At 54.8% G+C, this 18,788-nt stretch overlaps 9 protein-coding genes across 9 annotated transcripts; 4 read left to right on the top strand and 5 right to left on the bottom strand.

The window, feature by feature from the left end:
* Window positions 1-62: 62 nt before the first annotated feature.
* LTHEOB_4832 (15-hydroxyprostaglandin dehydrogenase) lies at window positions 63-1,235 on the bottom strand (the record flags this gene model as incomplete). Its single annotated transcript, XM_035513910.1, has 3 exons — window positions 63-285; window positions 442-1,064; window positions 1,185-1,235. 3 exons carry the CDS (start codon window positions 1,233-1,235, stop codon window positions 63-65), a joined length of 897 nt encoding a protein of 298 aa, XP_035374274.1.
* A 1,022-nt stretch (window positions 1,236-2,257) lies between these two features.
* On the bottom strand, window positions 2,258-3,621 carry LTHEOB_4833 (Ser thr protein phosphatase family protein; the record flags this gene model as incomplete). Its single annotated transcript, XM_035513911.1, has 3 exons — window positions 2,258-3,060; window positions 3,111-3,322; window positions 3,581-3,621. The coding sequence occupies 3 exons, from the start codon at window positions 3,619-3,621 to the stop codon at window positions 2,258-2,260; spliced, it is 1,056 nt and encodes a 351-aa protein (XP_035374275.1).
* Window positions 3,622-4,723: 1,102 nt separating this feature from the next.
* LTHEOB_4834 (Metallo-dependent phosphatase) lies at window positions 4,724-6,844 on the bottom strand (the record flags this gene model as incomplete). The annotated part of the gene is made up of 2 exons (XM_035513912.1): window positions 4,724-4,763; window positions 4,815-6,844. The coding sequence occupies 2 exons, from the start codon at window positions 6,842-6,844 to the stop codon at window positions 4,724-4,726; spliced, it is 2,070 nt and encodes a 689-aa protein (XP_035374276.1).
* Window positions 6,845-7,758: 914 nt separating this feature from the next.
* On the top strand, window positions 7,759-9,456 carry LTHEOB_4835 (5-methylthioadenosine/S-adenosylhomocysteine deaminase; the record flags this gene model as incomplete). Its single annotated transcript, XM_035513913.1, has 3 exons — window positions 7,759-8,026; window positions 8,079-8,210; window positions 8,285-9,456. The coding sequence occupies 3 exons, from the start codon at window positions 7,759-7,761 to the stop codon at window positions 9,454-9,456; spliced, it is 1,572 nt and encodes a 523-aa protein (XP_035374277.1).
* A 1,728-nt stretch (window positions 9,457-11,184) lies between these two features.
* LTHEOB_4836 (MSS4 domain containing protein) lies at window positions 11,185-12,026 on the top strand (the record flags this gene model as incomplete). The annotated part of the gene is made up of 2 exons (XM_035513914.1): window positions 11,185-11,299; window positions 11,383-12,026. The coding sequence occupies 2 exons, from the start codon at window positions 11,185-11,187 to the stop codon at window positions 12,024-12,026; spliced, it is 759 nt and encodes a 252-aa protein (XP_035374278.1).
* A 626-nt stretch (window positions 12,027-12,652) lies between these two features.
* On the bottom strand, window positions 12,653-12,945 carry LTHEOB_4837 (Cytochrome c oxidase assembly protein; the record flags this gene model as incomplete). The annotated part of the gene is made up of 2 exons (XM_035513915.1): window positions 12,653-12,796; window positions 12,850-12,945. 2 exons carry the CDS (start codon window positions 12,943-12,945, stop codon window positions 12,653-12,655), a joined length of 240 nt encoding a protein of 79 aa, XP_035374279.1.
* A 303-nt stretch (window positions 12,946-13,248) lies between these two features.
* On the top strand, window positions 13,249-13,926 carry LTHEOB_4838 (Vacuolar ATPAse; the record flags this gene model as incomplete). The annotated part of the gene is made up of 5 exons (XM_035513916.1): window positions 13,249-13,251; window positions 13,311-13,349; window positions 13,409-13,442; window positions 13,582-13,682; window positions 13,765-13,926. The coding sequence occupies 5 exons, from the start codon at window positions 13,249-13,251 to the stop codon at window positions 13,924-13,926; spliced, it is 339 nt and encodes a 112-aa protein (XP_035374280.1).
* A 507-nt stretch (window positions 13,927-14,433) lies between these two features.
* LTHEOB_4839 (Triacylglycerol lipase) lies at window positions 14,434-15,945 on the top strand (the record flags this gene model as incomplete). Its single annotated transcript, XM_035513917.1, has 8 exons — window positions 14,434-14,611; window positions 14,668-14,675; window positions 14,779-15,011; window positions 15,190-15,317; window positions 15,369-15,606; window positions 15,667-15,789; window positions 15,839-15,873; window positions 15,920-15,945. 8 exons carry the CDS (start codon window positions 14,434-14,436, stop codon window positions 15,943-15,945), a joined length of 969 nt encoding a protein of 322 aa, XP_035374281.1.
* Window positions 15,946-16,920: 975 nt separating this feature from the next.
* On the bottom strand, window positions 16,921-18,583 carry LTHEOB_4840 (uncharacterized protein; the record flags this gene model as incomplete). The annotated part of the gene is made up of 2 exons (XM_035513919.1): window positions 16,921-17,834; window positions 17,908-18,583. The coding sequence occupies 2 exons, from the start codon at window positions 18,581-18,583 to the stop codon at window positions 16,921-16,923; spliced, it is 1,590 nt and encodes a 529-aa protein (XP_035374282.1).
* Window positions 18,584-18,788: the final 205 nt, after the last annotated feature.

The raw sequence follows: 18,788 nt of genomic DNA on the forward strand, positions 1-18,788 counted from the left end.
AGTCCTTTGATTTCCTGGATATTTACATGCAGACTGTGCTCTGACGACAACTTATTTTTCTCTTATTTGTACGTGTTCGGCAGCCCAGTCTCGACACCATGCCCCATGATGAACCACGGTTCCCACACTGTGGTAGCGCCCTCCGTTGCAATTCCGTTGGCGTAGGCTGGAGGATCATAATAAACAAGGTTGGTGCCGGACGCCTCCATCTGTTCGCCGGTCCGGCCGGTGTCGTCCTCCAGGTACACGCGGTAGCCTTTGATGATTGTTTCAACGGGTGTGGGGCTATGCAAGAATGATCAGTATGGCCTATCCGTATCTTGAGTTGGAAATGAAGGAATCGAGTGAAAAGCAAAAGAGAGGAAATCAAGAAAAAATGATAGGAAATATGGCGAGGGAAGTAGAAGGGACAAAAAAAAAAGAAAACAGCTCTGCACCTACCATCCCTCGGGCACCGCCTTAATCATCTCCTGGGGAATAATCGGCGTCTGCACCAACCCAGGATGCACGACATTAATCGTCACCCCATCCTTGACCTTCAACACGGGCGCCACGCCCCTCACAAACTGCACCACCGCCGCCTTCGCACCACAATACTCGGGCACCACCCTATGCGGATGAAACGCGCCCACACTCCCCGTCACGATAACCTTGCCCCCCGGCGTCGGGCTGTTAAACCGCATGAAGTGCACCGCCAGCATCGTCCCGTACACGACGCCCTTGTAGCACACATCCGTCGCCTCCAGGTCCGGCGCCGGCGGCACGTCGTCGGCCGACGCGCGCGCGCCGCCGTGCTCGGCCGTCAGCTGGTACACGCTGCTCTTGTCCGTGATGCCCGCGTTGGCGCACAGCACGTCGATGCGGCCCCATAGCGCGTGCACGGCGCGGAACATGGACGCCTGCGACGCGTACGACGCGACGTCCGCCTCGAAGAAGCGCGCGCGCGCGCCTGTCGGGTCGAGCGAGGTCGCGACGAGCGTGCCTAGCTCGGCGCGCCGACCGACGAGCGCGACTTTGTAGCCCGTGGAGAGCAGGTCGCGCGCGATGTCGACGCCGATGCCGGACTGGTGGGGGATGGTCAGTCGGGGGGTGGCATGGTGGGTGGCGGATCGGTGGATGGTGCAGAATGGCGGGTAGGATGGTGGTGGTGTGGTGTTTGGGAAGGGGCGGATATATGTGCTTACCGTAGCGCCGGTGACGATGGCGACGCGATCTTGGGTTTTCTGGCTACTCATTATGTACGATGTTGGTTCCTGTAGTGAGCAACTGGATGTGATTGGCGACGAGGAAGCCCTTCCTTTGGACATCACAATTGCTTTAAAAGGACCACCTCTGGGGCTCCATCGAACTGGTAATAATCCTCCGTTCAAGGCCTCCCTTCGACCCCTCCCTCCATTTCCCCACTAAGCAGCTCTCGACCCTCGTCGCCAATGCTGCCAATACCAACGACAATCGTAAAACGACTTAAGGGGCACGGCAATCTAGCCACGTGTGACCCGCCAGCCGGTGTAGACTGCAGGAACAGGCATGTTGCCCGTCCGGAGTGCTTCCGTACACAGTTATACTCGGTTGAACAATCGCGCGAGCCAATCAGAGTCCTCGAACACGATAAGGTGGGTAGTCGTCGTGCCGTCCTGGACCCCACCCGTGCTTAAACGGCCCGAGTCGCGCAAACGGTTGGTGGAGCGAGCGAGCATGGGGGAGAACTTTGTTCAAAGTTGGGGCTGCTGAAATACAGGAGGGTATTGCAGCCGACGGCTAGCGTGAATTCATTTCGCCCATACCGTGGGCAGTTGAAGCTATCGTCCGGACGTAAATGTGGAATTAATAATTATACATTCACGTCTGGACGATAGCTTCACCTACCCACATATGTTATTTTTCTGAGAAAGAGCTGGGGCTATTCTTCGCGCTAGCCATTGGCTGCAGCACCCCTCTGTAGTACGGAGAGCATGGAGTTTGCATGTCTACCAGATAGCACCTATTCTCCTGCCAAACGGTCAATACTAATGTCTCATGAGAAACGAACAGCTGCTTCGAGCTTGTTCTTGTCATCGATATAAAGCATGATAAATTCAGCCCGTATAACATCCACAATTAGCGCTTGAACTGCACAGCATCCCTAGTATGTCCGCATCCAAAGACTTCTTTAAACCAATAGCCATGCTACTCCAAATGCCACAACTAAGCTCAAAAGACAAACTTTTTCGCCAATGCTGCCAACGTAAACATTCCGAAGATCCGCCACGAGTACCCGTCAGTGTGGACCGGTTCGCTGCAGTGATGTCGACAATGCATAATCCGTTTGTGTTCCCTGTTCGTGAAGAAACTCATCGAAGAAATTCAAGTCAGCGATCTGCTCTCCTTCGTTGCCCAAGGTCTCGTCGTTTGCCCAGCCGCCGGCGAAGTCTGTAGGTGATCGGTCTTGCGCGCCAGCATGGCCTGGGCCTGGCTGCATGAACGACGTTATCAGACTGCCTGAGCTCCAGTGAGAATAACCGGAATAGTTGTTTGCCACACTTGGACCGTCAAAAGAGCTCATGCCGGGGATCTGGTGGCTGTGATAGTCCTCTGCATCTTCCATTGGGTATTTTAGAGGTTGCTGTCTAGCCTCCATCTCTGCAGAGAAGTAGGCCGAATCATTGGAAGTATCGACATGCATCCCTTGAGGATGACCAAGGCTCTCGGCCTGTGACGCATCTCCTGGGAACATGAGGTCGCTGGTGGAGTCCTGTGTCGTGGGTTGTTGCGGTGTGCTTGTTGCCTGGAGGTCGGAATGTCCACGTATTGCTGAATTTGCGGTCACTGAGAAGGAACCAGAAACAGTGATGGGCGTGTTTGCTCGTGTGTCGTTTCGGGAATTAAAGCCGTTTTCCATCATGACTTCACGCATCAGCGCGGGGAGCATGTCAATCAGTTCGTCCACGTCCGTATATTTAAGGCGACTGGTTTCTTCAGAGAGGCGTTTCTGTACCTTCTCGGGCAACGTCATGCATTGCATCTCCTGAAAGCTCGCGAACTGATCCTTCTCGGCGCAGGATGCATTTTCGTCGTCAAGATCTGGGATCTCCTGTTAGCAACGGAAAAACATTCTTGTCGGGTATGCATACATGGTGAAGGAATGTTCGTCATGTTCGGAAATAAAATGCCCCAGAAGACCTTCCATTTCTCGGCTTCCGATGTATGTCTCTTGGATCTCTGCTTAAGAGATGCTTGCTTCTCGGGGCCGAACAGCATTTCAGGGTTACTCGTTCTCGCATGGGCCGAAGTTCTATTTCCAGTTTGCGCCTTAATGAGTGAGTGGGTCCTGAGAAGATGCTCTCTAAGACAAAATGTCAGTAAAATGTTATTGAATGATCTTGCGCGCATATACTCACTTCACCCTAGTAGAGGTCGGAAACGGGTGAGTGCAGGTACTAGAAGGCAATCCTTGTCTTGAGAACCTTTTGTAATACGGGCAAGCAAAGTCTGCCCGGGTCTCGGTACCGGTGGATGTAGAACAACGCCGTTTAGTACCTCCCTCATAGACATCGCCTTGGGGTATAGAAACAGATCTTTCACGTCTTTTACCTTGAGGTACTGCTGAAAGTTGTACATGCTGTTCCGGATTGTAGGCGGCATTTTGGGCTCCCTTTGCGTAAAGTGGAAACGGATCTTCTTTGGCTTCGCCCTGGGTGTACCTCCAAAGAGCGGTGGAAGCGTCATGTTGTCTTGGTCCGTCGTAACCGTTCAGAAAGCCAACTTCGTATCTGTCATTGTCGGGGGCATGCAACTGCGGGTTATTATTAGCCCGCCGTTGACATTCATCGGGTCGAAGATTGTATGTACCGCGGCAGTAGATGCTTGGAGCACCTGGAGATTATGTTGTGACAGCTGTTTGGGTCGGTGACGCACGCCGCCCCCACCTTCCCCAATTGGATTTAGTGACCGCGAGTGGGGGCGGTCCATGGGGCGGGGACTCGGTCATCCGAATCCAAGCCTTCGGTCGTGGGGGCTGTGGCTGTACCTCTCGAGGTTGATGTCTACTGCGTGAGGGATAAAGGGGGACCAAAGCCAACAAGCGCTCGGGCGACGCAATAACGTGAGTAAGAGGTCGAGGGACTGCAGATGACAGTCGACGAGCAGAAGAGGAGGGGTTCAAATACTACGTTCATTTCGTTGATTCGGGACGTCGTGGCGGTGTGGGGCCCTGTAGCTCGCAGCCGCGAAGAACGCTAGAATGAGCATCAGCCACAACGGCCAGCCTCACGACCAATGGCTTCACCACAATGGCCTTACATAATCGGCGGAGAGCCGAAATATTGTTTCAGCCGGTTACACAGGAGCTTACCTTTCGCAAACCTTTCGCAAAACATACCTTTTTTCAACATATGTAGGTGGAGCGCCTCTCCGAATGTACACGTTGGCTGCAGAACTGTACTGAAACATCCAGATGCATGCTCCACCTATAACATAAGTAGGATGCCATGTTTTATGAGGATAGTGTGGTGAAAAGTGGAACTTTTGCAACACTGTGCTCCCGGAAGTGCGGAAACTGCGGAATAATCCCAAAAAAGATAAACAAGAATCATACCTTTCGCAGAAATATGACATCAGCATAGTCGAACACGTGAGATCTTCCTGATAGAGATTGGGGAAGAGAGCTTTGAAAAAGAAAGTTATGCGCGTAGTACCGTCACCTCGGGCAAAGGATCATATGGGGAGGAGAATTATCTCTATTAGTTTAAGACGAAGGTTTAAAGGCGCTCTGCACCGAGCCATACCTGCGATTGAAGTTAGTAGCAACATCTTACAATGAGAAACAGTAAGCTTACCCCTGCGGACACTGACTTCCAAGCGCCACGCTACCACTCCTCATGTAGCAAATCTTTGCTTCCGCACACGCGTCATTTGTGCAGTTTGGACTCATCACGCTGCTCTTGCCCTGGTACGTATTAAAGATGCTAACGAGAGTACGGTTTGCTTCCATAGCTTCCGTCACGTGATGCCAGAAAGTAGCATTAAGCGGCGCCTCCTCAGGCCAGTCGGCCGCAAGCCCGTACGTATCCCTCGTCGAGTACTCCAGGCTATACGTTGGCCCGGTGCCGCTCATACCTGGGAAGGCAGAAACATTTGCAACAAAGGTCCAAGCGTCCATGATATCAAAGGTGCCGGTGTCAACTTCGTACAGGCGGAAACCGGAGCTGAGGTTTGTGAGAGGCGTCACGGAAGGTCCAATCCAGCCGGACGTAAGAGCGTTCTTGGCGTCACGTACAGTACCGTTGTTGGCGTAGTAAATCATGACTTGATCCTCATGGGTGTGGCCGAAGAAGACGTTGGCGATGACGTGAGGGCTATAGCGGTCAATGATCTGGTAGAATAGGTCTGTTGGGTTCGGGAGAGGGTTCGTGCCGACCCAGCCGGAGAGAACGTGTCCGATGATCCATACCCGTTCACCTGCATCCTCGGCGGCCTGAAGTTCGTTGATCATCCACTTGAACATACCAGAGTTGTCTGGGTCAGTGGTATTGACTAGGGTCAAAAAATTTGACTTGTACCAGAAATCAGTATTGAAGGTGATGATGCGCAGGCCGTAGTGGTTCTTGATGCTGTAGGCGCCATAATGCAGGCGCGCCTCAGCGGCTTCCTCTGGGCCAATCCAGCCCTCATGCTGCCACAGGCCTGCAACGTGGTCGTAGTTCCATGACTGTTGCTCGCCGAGCGGACCGGGAAAGTTATGAGGAGAATCAACGGCTTCCGGGCTGCTATCATGATTCCCCAGCGCCGCAAAAACCGGGCCTGTGGTATACTTCTTCAACATGCCATAGATGCTGGTCTCAGCATACTCAACATAAGCTCGAGAAAGTTGACTTTGCGGATCATGGGAAACGAGGTCCCCAGTGTATATTGTCCAGGCCAAGGGCTCCTGCTTGCTTGTTCCCGTTAGCGGTCCAACCGCCTGTAGAGCGGCGAGACCAAGATCGTATGGAGTATCACACTTGTAAGCGCCAAATAGAGGGGCAGGAAACGATATTTGACCGGAGCCGAAGACCGAGTTCTCCACGTTGGTTCTGCAACACATGCTCGCAGAACAATCCGCCTCAGAGCCCACGGAATAACGTGGGTCAAGATGGAAGTCTGACATGTGCAGCACCTTGACCCTGTTTCCGCTAGCCCTCGGAGCTGTGGCATTGGCAGGCTTCGGCTTCGGGAATAGCGCGGTCGTGTCCAGGGGAGCAGTCTTCTGCGTGGAACAGAAGGTGCTGCTTAGCGAGTTGCAGATGTAATGACCATCAGATCCGCTTAGATCGGCAAACCTCAAGACCTGGGTCCAGATGGAGCCAAATGTATGAGCCGAGAAGTCCTCCTCGCAAGTGCTGTCCGAATGCAGCCGATACTTCTTGCAGATGTCAATCATCGCATCCGGAACTCTATCAGGAGCGTAGAGGGCTGCTGGTTTGGCGGCTTCCAGTGCCGCAATGCATTTTGAGCAGTTATTGGCAGTTCCATCGTCGTCAATGATGGTGGAGATGTTGGCAAGGATATCATTGAACAGTGCTTCAACCTCACCTGAGGAGAGGTCTCCAATGGGGCTTGGATAGAACACAGGGTCAAAATCTTTTTCGGGTATCGTGTTCGGATCGGTGAGGTTGAGCGGGAAGGTGATATTCAGAACCGGATCATGGAGTGCAGGCTGCGGTTCCTGGGTCGTCGAGGGCGGCAGATAATAGGACGAGAAGGCGGACGTGGGGAAACCGGCCGATACTTCGTAGGACAAGACACCAGGGGCCGAGACTTGCATCTCAGGAGAGCTCAGAGCAAAAGGGATCATGGAAACGAGGACGAGAGTTTTGTCGCGCGTCATGACAAGGCCAGAAAACGTGGATGCGGCTCACAAACCGCGTTTTGGGTGGCTGGCCAAGCCAGAGAAAGCTTGCCCGCTCGCTTTTGTAGCATCCTAGATGCAGTTCCTCCCTTGGTTCGTGGGGAGATAATGATGTGGAAAAGTAGCGAATGCCGTGGTGAGGTCTTGCACGTGTGTGCTTGTGCGCTTCCGACCGGACCAGTTCCGCGCCCTCCGCATCTGGCGAAGCTGCCAACTCTGCCCATTGGCCCCTTCTGCTTTCCATCTATTCAAACCCTTGCCCGCCATTGACAGTGCTCCAAGCCTGCACGGTGAGCGCTCAGACGAAGCTTGGTCTTGATTCTTGGCGAAGACTGCATATGTCACGTGTTCCTGGCCGCCTATGGTAGGAACTCGTTGGTGGACAGTTTTGATATCAGACCTTTTCTCGATATCAAAGCTCCCGATAGCGTTTTCTTCCAGCATTCCGGGTTCTGGTCCAGGTCTGGGTCTTCTGCTCTTGTCATCAAGGCCCTCAGCCAAGGCCCTCGCACACATCCAAAGAGCGAAAGGCCGACGCCCCGTAAAACCCGAGCCACAGCCATCACGAATGAAGTTAACCACCTTCTTTACTCCTCAGCCCTCTAACAAGATCGCCGTGTAAGAGGTCTTGTCGCAGAAATTCGCGGCCCTCATTACTTGGTCCAGTTTAGCGGCTTAACGGCGCGAGCGGGGACCCATGTGGAGCTTTCATGGAAGCTCGCAAAGAGCGAGAATCCGAGCGAATACAGTTCTGGAGCCGGACTTGCAACATTTTAGCACGAACCCCGCTCAGAGGCAAGCCAAGGGAACAATGTCGCCAGCTACTTATAAGAGTTCCGCAGGTCTTTCCATCAATTGCCATCATCAGGGCTAGTTTCCACGTTTCATGAGAAATGGCTTCCACAATCTTGCTCAAAGGTGGCACACTCCTCATCCACAATGAAAACGATCATGTCGTCCCGACCAAGGCCGACCTCCTGATTGCTGGCAATATCATCTCCTGCATCGCGCCAGAAATCTCCGACAAAGGTGTTGGAGAAGTGATTGACTGTACTGATAAAATTGTCAGCCCCGGGTTCATCGACTGCCATCAGCACGTCTGGCAGACACAGCTGAAAGGCCGACATGCCGACGAGACATTCTTGGAGTACATGCCTACCGGTTAGTTTGGGCCGATTAGTGCTAAGGGCGAAAGGCTGACGATATTGGCAAGGGAACCTGCAATCTTCCCACTATACCCTCTCCGACTTTTACTGGGGCCAGCTAGGCGGCTGTCTCGAGCTTCTCAATGCTGGCACAACCACGGTCCTCGACCATGCGCACTTGAACACTTCTCCTGAAGCCTGTAAGTAAACAGTGACACACACTTACCTTCCGCGTCCGCCTCAAATGCAGACATTCAACTCACAACCCAAATAGCGCCCACCGCCATCTCCGCAACCCTTACCTCTGGCATCCGCTCCATCTTCGCCTACACCCCAATCAACCAAGTAGCCTCCTGGGAGCCCACTCTGACCTTCTCTACCTCCCCGGATGGCTCCATGCTCGCGCCCTGGGTCCTCGAAACCTTCAACTCACTTGCCTCACGCTCCCCCTTCGGCCCAGGCGATGGGCGCGTAACCCTCGGCCTTGCCTTTGACGGCTGGTTCCTCCCCGAAGAAGCCTGCCGCCCGCTCTTCGCCGCGGCACGCCAGCACAACATCCACCTGCTGACGACGCACTTCGTCCGCAACGCCAGCCAAGCCGACCACTCACTGCCTGCACACCTCCAATCCTGGGGCCTCCTCCCCAAAAACGAAGCCACCGCAACCGCATCCTCCTCCTCTTCCTCACCCCACGCCTTCCCCTCGGTCGTCTTCTCCCACTCCAACGGCGCCACGGCCGACGACATCCGCATCATGAAAGCCAGCGGCAGCCACCTCGCCAGCACGCCGAGCACGGAGCTACAGATGGCGCTGGGGCGGCCACTAGCCTTCTCTTCCTCCTCCTCCGAAGTCGACGCATTCCCAATCGCGTGCGCCGGCAACGACTGCCACGCGGCGGGCGCGGGCAGCATCGCGGGCGAGCTGCGGCTGGGCCTGCAGGCGGCGCGCGGCGAGCGCAACCAGCGCTTCCTCGACGCCGGCCGCGTGCCGCGCCGCGTCTGGCGCTCCGTCGAGGACGCCTTCAACCTCGGCACCGTGCACGGCGCGCGCGCGCTCGCGCTCGACGGCGTCGCCGGCCGCCTGCGCGAGGGCTGCAAGGCTGACGTCGTCGTCTGGGCCGGCACCAGCCCGGCCATGGTGTGCGCGGCGCAGGAGGACCCCGTCGCGGCGATCGTACTGCATTCGAGTCCGCAGGACGTCGAGGCGGTGGTGGTGGATGGGGTGGTGAGGAAGAGGGGTGGGCGGTTGGTGGATGTGGTGGTGGAGGAGGATGCGAGGGGCCTCGTGGGGAAGGAGAGGGTGGCGTGGGGTGATGTGGCGAAGGAGCTAGTGAAGAGCAGGGCGGCGTTGAAGAAGAAGTGCGAGGGGACGGATTTCGAGGCGGCTAAGAAGGTGTTGATGGATGCCTGGTATATCGACGGGTCGAAGATTGTGGATGAGGTTTAGTTTGAGGTGATTCCGTTCTTTGAGTTGAGAATCGGCCGCACAGTAGTCAGTACTGAGGATAGTGACCGGCGAAAAAGGGTTGCAAATCATCTGTATCTGATAAGGCCTACGCTAATAATAGCTGGTTATCTCACGATGTTCTAGTTCAGGGTCTACGGACCCATGGTCCCGTTACTACACATGTTATCTCGACCCGTGTTGCGTGATCCCAACCGCAAGATTTGCAGTGTGAGCCGACTTTCCAAAGGACCCATGACAACCAAAGACCGCATATTGGACGTAGATAAAGAAAGATTTTCATCCCCTATGTTTATTATTATTCACATGCAACCTGAAAGTACGGTTCGTTGCCACTTCTAAACCCTAGGTACCACATAGCGGTCGCATCCCATACTATAAAGTCCAAGTTGCAAGGTCTCTTGTCGACGACCAGACTCAAGCACACCGCCAGATCCTCTATTCCTTCTCAATTCTCTTCTCAAACGAGATGGCCACAGATAGCAGTTGGTCGGCGAGCAGCGTCTCCCTCAACTCTCCCCCAACAACGCCCGTACCACAAAACTTGCCCACCAAGCGACCCTCTCTTTCGCGAAACAGCTCCTACAGCAAATACCTCACTGAGAGGCCCCGTGCGATGGCTTCAGGTTAGCAAATCCTCTTGCCGTAACACCGAAAAAACAAACATTCCTGCTAACAAGAAACATTAGGCCTCTGGGATTTCTGCAAATACGGTCCTGAAGTCTCCGACTCCAAAGAGCGGCTCCTCAGCAGGGTGCCTGCGGAACCAGAAAAGCGCCATTTGCCCTGGCGCAGGTGGGAAGGATGGTGAACGATTCGATGCTGGCCATCTGAAATTTTTGTTCTGCTTGCGGTCGGTGCGATGAGATTTCGGTTGATAGAGGAGTTCGATACAGGTTCTGATTTGAGCACGGTAGCAATAGTAATAACAATCTGTCTTGTGAGCTGTCAAATTTGCGTGTGTGCAGCAATGTGGCGTTATGTCGGAGTTGTGGTTGCGAGCAATTCGTCTCCCTTGCCTTGGGTTACGGTGCCTCAGGCAGACGTAGTCATGGGCGTGGGCGTAGGTGTGTCAGAGGGGACCGGACAGACAGCTGACATGTGGTCAAGGTGATTGGCGCATATAACTGCGCGGTAGGGCACCGTCAGCCAAGAAGCCTCCAAGCACTTTCCGGACGATGCTAGAAAGAACGTCTTCGATTACTCTTTTGTGGGCACAACGTCGATGCCTGGCGGCCTGAAGGCGATTATCGGCCTTCCCCGCTCGCTGCAGGTGGCTGACTACTCTCATGGCTGGCTGCGGGGGGAGGTGCATGAGAGCGGAAGGCCATGGAAAGACGCGGCGCCTTCGCGAGCATTCGGTGGTTCCCTGCAAAAGCAAGCGCTGGGTAGGTCATCCACCGCCCGCCCGCCCGGCGAAAACGCGGTTATGGCCCGTGCGAGTAATGACATATGATCTGCCTGATTGATGAAAGGCTCCATGCCGCACTGTCCAAAGCCCCTCCATCGTTCAAGTCCACTTAAGCTACCTGTTACGCGTCAGTTGCAAGTCGACAGGTTCCTTCGATACCTTTTGAGCTTCCGTCCCAACTCGACCCCAAATAAGTTTCATACTACGCGTTCAATTGAGCCGACAAACAACTATCCTGCGCCGATCCGCATTCCGAGCAGCGAGCTTCCGGCCACCACACTTTGAGCGCCCACCACACCATGGAGCGCACACTCCAGGGCTCCTGTGCCTGCGGACGCAACCACTACGTCGTCCAAGTCCCTCCCGCATCTGATCAACTCGCCTCCGTTCTCTTCGACAGCAGCCTCCGAACCCGTAAGCAGCCCTCTTCCTCCCCCAAAAGCTCTCCCACGTCTCAAGCCACACCGACCACTGACGCATTCCGTACTACCCAACAGGCCGCCACCAAGGCACGCCCTTCAGCGCCTTCCTCCGCGTGCCCCTTAGCTGGTACCGCTCATCCGCCGAGCCGCTGTTCCCGGACGAGCCGCTCTCCCTCATCCGCCGCACCTTCTACGAGCCGCAATCGACACTGCCAGCCACGACGACGCTGCCCGGCCTCCGCCGCCAGTTCTGCGGCTTCTGCGGCACCCCGCTGACATCATGGCACGAGCGCACGCGCGAAGACGCCGATTTCATCTCGCTGACGCTGGGCAGCCTGCGCGAGCAGGACGTGCACGAGCTGGAAGATATGGGTTTGTTCCACGGGGACGCTTCGTCGGATGAAGGAGGAGTCATGTCGGTGCCGACGAGCAGGGCTGTGACGCCGCCGTCGGTTGCTGGAGGCGCGCAGAGCCAGCAGCAAGCGAGAATGACAAGAGAGGTTTTTGGGCCGTTGCAGGTCACGCCGGGTCGGGGTGCGCCGTGGTTTGAGCGGTTGGTGGAGAACAGTCGTCTGGGGAAGATTAACAGGACGCGCGGGGGTTATGCGTCCGAGGATGGTTCGTATCGTGAGGAGTGGGAAGTGGTGGAGTTCACCAATGATGAGGGCGATCCGATGGATACCACCGTCACGACCGGAAAGAGGAAGCTGTCTTCGTGAGCGCTGCGTCTTTACGTTAAATTAGCAGACTATTGGGTGGCATTTTGGAATCTTGGATTGCATCTTGATGGAGCTACCGTGGGCGTTACAAGCTGGCTTGGATTCCTCCACATCACACGCAGTGCAGTCGTTGAAATAGCTGAAGCCTTGGCGATATCTGACCTTCTCTTAATCTTCACCTGTGACAGGCTTTGATGCAGGAAACGAGGGACAGTGGTTACGCTTGTAATTACTTGTTTTACAATCTTTTTACAGGTTCAAGCTCTTCCTCTTGATTCGTTCAAGCTGTTTGACCGCTTTCCAGGCCATTGGAGTGGAGATGTATTGTGGTAGCGCAGCAAGCGCTATGCTCAGCACAGAGTGCAAAGCTGGTCCGAACCGACTTTCAGATGGCAACGGACAATATCGGCATATCGCAAGATGTCGGGTCCGGCTAGTGTAGCACTGTTGTATCAAGTACACGTACTGTGCATGGTGCCGACGCTGCAGAAGCGAAAGCCATTGCAAGCATGCCGGTCAGCGTAGGTTCGAGGCTGGAATTTGCGGTGCTGCGCAAGTCCTTTTCAGGCGGCGCAACTCGTTCATAATTCCAAGCGAACCGGCGGCCACGCAATGTCTGCAGTGGGCTATGATATATCTTGTCTTCCATCCGAGACCGTTTGGACTTTCCGGTATTCTTCCTCCAATTTCCGTTGCATTTCAAAGTCGAGCATACGTTCGCGCTTCAGCTTTTGTTGTTCGAGGTCACGGAGAACGCCAGCGTGCATGGCCTAAAATCGCATTAGTTTGTAAGTGATCCGTCGTCAACATGCGCTGAGCGTACCGCTTTCTCGGCCTTCTGCTGGTAATGCACCATGATGACGATGCCGATGGCGCCGGCGGTGGTGCCCAGAAGGGTGAGCTTGGATGCGGTGGACATGATTGTGGAGAAGAAGGTGACTACTCCCAGTCTCAGGAGATTGCTCCGCAGAAAGAAGTGTAGCCGATCGAAAGCGAATGTGAGTGGTGCGAGGGAAGAGACGGGCCGGGATATTTTGAGATTGGCGGGCGTCAGTCAGGCGCCGCACCACCCTCACCGCCTTGGAGGCTTGGCTCGAGCTCCACGCGGGCAAGCACGACGAGGCCCGCTGCAACTCCAGTCGCAGCTCCAGCATCGGGCACCTTCGACCTCTCGCGACCATCCACCCCACCTCGTCATCGATCCCTCCAACATCCCGGCACCATGGTGCGTCGAGCTTCGCATCCCGTCCCCAGCTTGCTCCTAGACTGACCTGCCTCTCGCAGTCCGCCCAGAACTCCGCGGGCATTCAGACGCTGCTCGACGTAAGCTAACCCGAGTTGCGGGTCCATGTCAACAACACCGAGCTCACAGCAACGCACAGGCCGAGCGTGAGGCCCAGAAGATCGTCCAGAAGGGTCAGCATCAAGATATCCTCTCCAGATGGCAGTGAAGCTAACCTCTCCCCAGCCAGAGAATGTACTTTAGCTCCGATCCCCCACCGCCGCCCTCGGTGACCGCTCTCTTGGACGCACCTTATCTGACCGCATCCCGCAGACCGCACCAAGCGCGTGAAGGACGCCCGCAGCGAGGCCCAGAAGGAGATCGAGGAGTACAGGAACAAGAAGGAGGAGGAATTCAAGGCCTTCGAGAAGGAGGTACGACCCAAGTGATGCCCGTCCCGGTGGAACGCGCCATGCGAGAGTACCCGACGAAACTGACGATGATTTCCAACTACAGCACACCAGCGGCAACAAGCAGGCCGAGGAGGAGGCAAACAAGGCGACGGAGGTCAAGCTGAAGGAGATCAAGGAAATCGGCAGCAAGAGTGGCAGCATCGTCGTCGACCAGTTGCTCGAGGCTGTCACCAACGTGCAGGCGGAGCCCCCGTCGAAGGACTAAAATCTCCCAGCATTCCTCTATGGTTACCATCTGAAACGCATCATGTTGTTCTGTTCTGATCATGTATGAGCCGATGGCTCCCTTTCTCTCTACAAGCAGTGCGAGGCCTTCGACGTGTCCGCACCTGTCGCGTCGGTTGTGTTCATAGAGTCAGCCTGTATCATAGATGTTGTGAGCTGCTTTGGTGCGGCGCAGCTGGCATGAAAAGGCAAACGGTTTACCTGCGACGTGACTCGTCGTTGTGAGTGCGAACAAGCTAGCAAAGCATGCCACAGTACTTCATCTCCATTTCAAAGCGTGAGTGCCAAAACATGTTTCTCGACGATTTCTAGCGTGTTCATGCAGGAGCTATGCGACAATCAATGACAAGGGATCTCGTGCATGGGGGTGCCGGTCGCGCTAGGTACGACGTCATCGAAGAACATCATCTCGAGCTCCCAGATACCATCGATACTTTTCCTTGCAACTTTATTCCCACGTCTCACACATACCATTCCACTGCATACAATGACCTCCGCGCTGCATTTACGGCGCCAGACCATTGGCCTGCTGTCCAAAGGATCCCACATCTCTTATCGCGCGATACACACCTCCCCGGTCACACGAGCGTCGGATCCGCGCATCGACGACCTTGACTTAGGGCACAAGTACCACGATGAGTTCGCAGCGCTGAGAGATACATATGGTTCGCAGCAGCCTGCTACCATGTAGCGCTTACATTCAGGCACTGACACCGCACAGATAAACCGGTATGCTCGCCCGAACCATACCGCTAGCTACCTGACCCCCAACTTGTGTCGCGCACCGACGCTGACACTATGCGCCTCCTTCCGCGTTTTCCGTGGCCGACAGAAGTACCCGATAGTCCTTGCGCATGGCCTCTTCGGCTTCGACGAGCTCCGCCTTGCCGGGCCATTGCTCCCCAGCGTGCAATACTGGCGTGGCGTGAGGGACGCGCTGGAGGCGAACGATATCGAAGTCATAACCACAGCCGTACCGCCGTCCGGTTCTATAGAGGAGAGGGGCGAGAAGCTGGCGGAGATAATCGCGTCGCAGGCGCAGGGGAAGAGCGTGAATATCATCGCGTGAGTGCTGTTGGGATTGGAGCGTTTTGGGATGAGTGCTGATGCGGTGGGTGGGCAGGCATAGTATGGTACAGTTTGGCTTGCCTGGTCAACGTGTGGATGGCCCGGCAGGCTTACGAATGCATAGGGGTACGGTGCTCCGAGGTTGCGAAGAGGTCACGACTGACGGATTGAGCAGAGGACTGGATTCGCGGTACATGATCAGCCAGCTGAAACCGCCGAACGTTGACGTCAAGTCCCTAACGACCATCGCAACGCCGCACCGTGGATCAGCCTTCGCCGATTACGTGATGGAACAGATTGGCGGTATGCATCCGGCTCCTGAAGGCTCACGAGTGATTCTAATGCCGGTTCCAGCGGAAAACCTGACCAAGGTGTACGGACTGCTGAGAACTTTCAGAGTCGATACCGGGGCTTTCGCACAGTTGACCCGGAAGTACATGCAGGAAGAATTCAATCCCAAAACTCCGGACCGCGAGGGTGTAAAGTATTACTCATATGGCGCCACATTAGAACCAGAGCGTTGGTCGAGCTTCAAGCAGTTGCATGATCTAGTAGAGGTACTAGAGAAGGCACCAAACGATGGTCTTGTCAGGTATCTATCTGCGTAGTCCACACTCCAAGAAAGTTGACGAAAACTCACGTCGTTTCGCAGTGTTCCGAGCAGTAAATGGGGAACGTACAAAGGCACAATCACAGGCGTCAGTCACCTTGACTTGATCAACTGGACTTCACGGGTAAAGTGGACGCTTTACTCCTTGATTGGATACAAACCGACGTGAGTGATCTTCGTTATGGAAAGTTGGCTGAGCTAAAGGGCTGTGCAGGTTTAACGCGATTGCATTCTATTTGGATATTTGTGGTAAGATGCTCAGGCACATTCCAGAACTCAGCTCATTCGATTACAGATATGTTGGCGAAGGAGGGCTTATAGACCTTGCCCAGAGGAGTTTGTATTCGCATTGGACCGCCCAGATAGAGCGAACAAGACATTGCATTGCCTATGTTTGCGACCACAATACCCACCCAGATTTCTCGGCGCATCCTATAACCATTACTATTCTATTAATAGTCTTGCAGATTCATTCTTGAAGTGTGCCCCGTTTCTGAATGTTGAACAGTGCAAATGAATTGAATTGAACACCGCTGAAAAGCAGAATGCAGCTATGAAACTACCTTAATATATACACCAGTTGCTTGTGATGTCATAAAGTATATTGACTGGATCACGCTTTGGTGGTGAGACATACAAGGTATCTGCCTTGGTGTTGGAGTAAAAAGCAAAGAATACGGCAGATAAGCTCGGTAACAATAAAGTAAAGCACTGAGATCTGACACTGAATATAGGTTAACACAATGTACTATGATATTGCTGCTTATAAGTGTCAAGTGACCGAAAATCGTTAGTTAGCCGTGTTGAAATTGAATATTCGCAGATAAGCACGAGCAACACGACCACCACTGTCATACAACTTCGAAGATGTATTTGATTCTCGGGCGTAGCCATTTGATTCATCGCCGGCATGCGTAAGTGCCTTATCCGGTTCAACTTTAGGCAGTTGCCCATGCTAGTCTGTATGTAAGTATATAATCTACGTTAGCTTCCCCAAAGAATACAGCGTCATTGTCTGGTATGGATGATTTCACTTCTGAAACCATGTGCCAGCAGGCTGAATTGCCTGTCGCATGTTGACTATGAAATAAAGAATATTCCATCCTACATTTCAAAAGACTTCCTAAAGTGAAAGATTAATTGAAGCTACGTAAGATCAAACTAAGAAACACAGACATAGGAAATTTTTGTAAAGTTACAGCTGGATATGTGTGACCATAAAGGCCACATCTCTTTGAGCGCTATCGCTCGTACCAAAAGTGCACCAAAATGAGCGTGTCCTGACACCAAACACACTTACTCGTCCACGGACATTTCCTCCTCGCTTTCAAACTCTTCACTCGGCACATTCCAGGAGAACCAATTCTTGATCTTCCTCAGCGCCGCCTCGCTGCCCGGCTTTCCCTCTCCCCAGATAGTCAACCACTCCTCCCATCCCAGTTCCTCATCTTCCTCGCTAGTATCCACCGCCTTTGCCCTCCCCTTACCTTTACCCTTCTTCTTCTTCTTCTGCAGCTCCGCCAACCTCTTCGCCTTCTGCTCGGGGCTCTCCCACCTCCGCTGCCTTCCCCACCTCAAGCTGACCCACTGCCTCCCCAGCTCACACACCCTCATCCCCTTCTCCTTATCCTCGCTCCTCCACCCGCCCTTCTTGAACGCCTGCCACCCGGGGAACAGCGCCATCCTGACCAGCGCGAGCTGGCACTGGGCCTTGCGCCTTTTCTTCTCGGTCTCATCGGTGCCGTCGCTCTCGGGCATGTTGGTGAACGGGTTGGTCTTGATCATGTAGCGGTAGTTGTAGGCGCGCATGGCCTTCTCGTCCCAGTACTCGTCCTTGCCGGCGCAGACGCCGAAGTAGACGGTGGTGGGGTCGAGCCGCATGTGCAGGGAGAGGATGCCGGCGCGGACGACGATGGTGTAGAGGTCGGCGACGAGGTCGCGCTGGGCGTCGCCGCTGCTGCCGCTGCGGAGCTCGCTCCAGGAGGGCTGCCGCTTCCTGCTCTTCGACGCCGGCGAGGTGGGCGAAGTGGGGGCGCCGTAGCCCGCTTTCAACGCGTAGATGGGCTCCAGCACCGTGAACAGTTGCCAGGCGAGGCGCTTGCTGGTGGCGATGAAGTCGGGCGGGAGGCCGAAGGGGTTGGTTGTGGGGTTCGTGGCTTTCTGGATGATCTTGCGGATGCGTTCGTAGCGGAGCTGGGCGCGGGTGAAGCCTGGTTTTGTGTCCAGTCATGTTAGTACATGTCTCTCATCTTGATAATGTAACGGCTTGCAAAAACAACATACCATCATGGGGGTAGTCCCTGTGCTTGAGATCGATCTCCTTGTGCAGCTCCTCTAGCTGCTTGGGGGTGGCGCCGAAACACAGGCTCGCGAAGACGTGCTCCTCGAGAACCTTGCCGATGATGCCGCTCACGAGTGCCTGTCGCTCGAACGGCTCCGTGAAGATTTCCAGCCAGCCCTTGACGCTGCGCGGTCCACCATTCGCGACGCAGCCAATGAGCAGCGCCGAGTGAACACTCATCTCGCGTAGTCTGGCCAAGATCTCTTCGTCATCGTTGCTGAAGAGATTTTTGAAATCGAAATGGTCCTCCGCAAACTTGCGAATCAAGCCAGGCTTTTCCGCCGTGTAGACTTTGTCCTCAGGCAACTGTAGTCCAACGAGCTCACGGAGTTGGTCCTGGATGTAGCTGTACGTGTGCTCGACATACTCCGGGCGCTCCTGGTAAAAGTCATTCTCATCGTCCGTGTCGACGTGGGTGTCATCCGTGACAGGCGGCGGCCGTTGCTTCGATACAGGGCTCACCGGCGTCCCCGCTGCTGCTGTCGGCTCTTCGTGGCCTGTACGGGGTCTTTTCTTGGTGCTGGACCCCTTCGATTCCGGCGTCGTTTTAGCGGTGGATGGCTGAGACACCGAAGATGACCGAGCCCTCGAAGATAACTTGGACGATGAGGAGGGCATTGATGTGCTACGACGACGCATTTCTCTTCCTGGTGTAGGTTCGGGAGTGAGGGGCGCGGCTGGTCCAACTCCGCTTCCGCTTGGCATCGCCTGTCCGGTGTGAACAGGAGTTGCTTCGACAGGTTTTGGATTGCAAACGTCGCTGAACGACGGGGTTTTACGACCCGCCCTTCCTGCCGCGCGGCGGCCACCCGGTGCACCTTTG

The sequence above is a fragment of the Lasiodiplodia theobromae genome (genome assembly GCF_012971845.1).
Source record: "Lasiodiplodia theobromae strain AM2As chromosome Unknown scaffold_13, whole genome shotgun sequence".
NCBI lineage: Eukaryota > Fungi > Ascomycota > Dothideomycetes > Botryosphaeriales > Botryosphaeriaceae > Lasiodiplodia > Lasiodiplodia theobromae.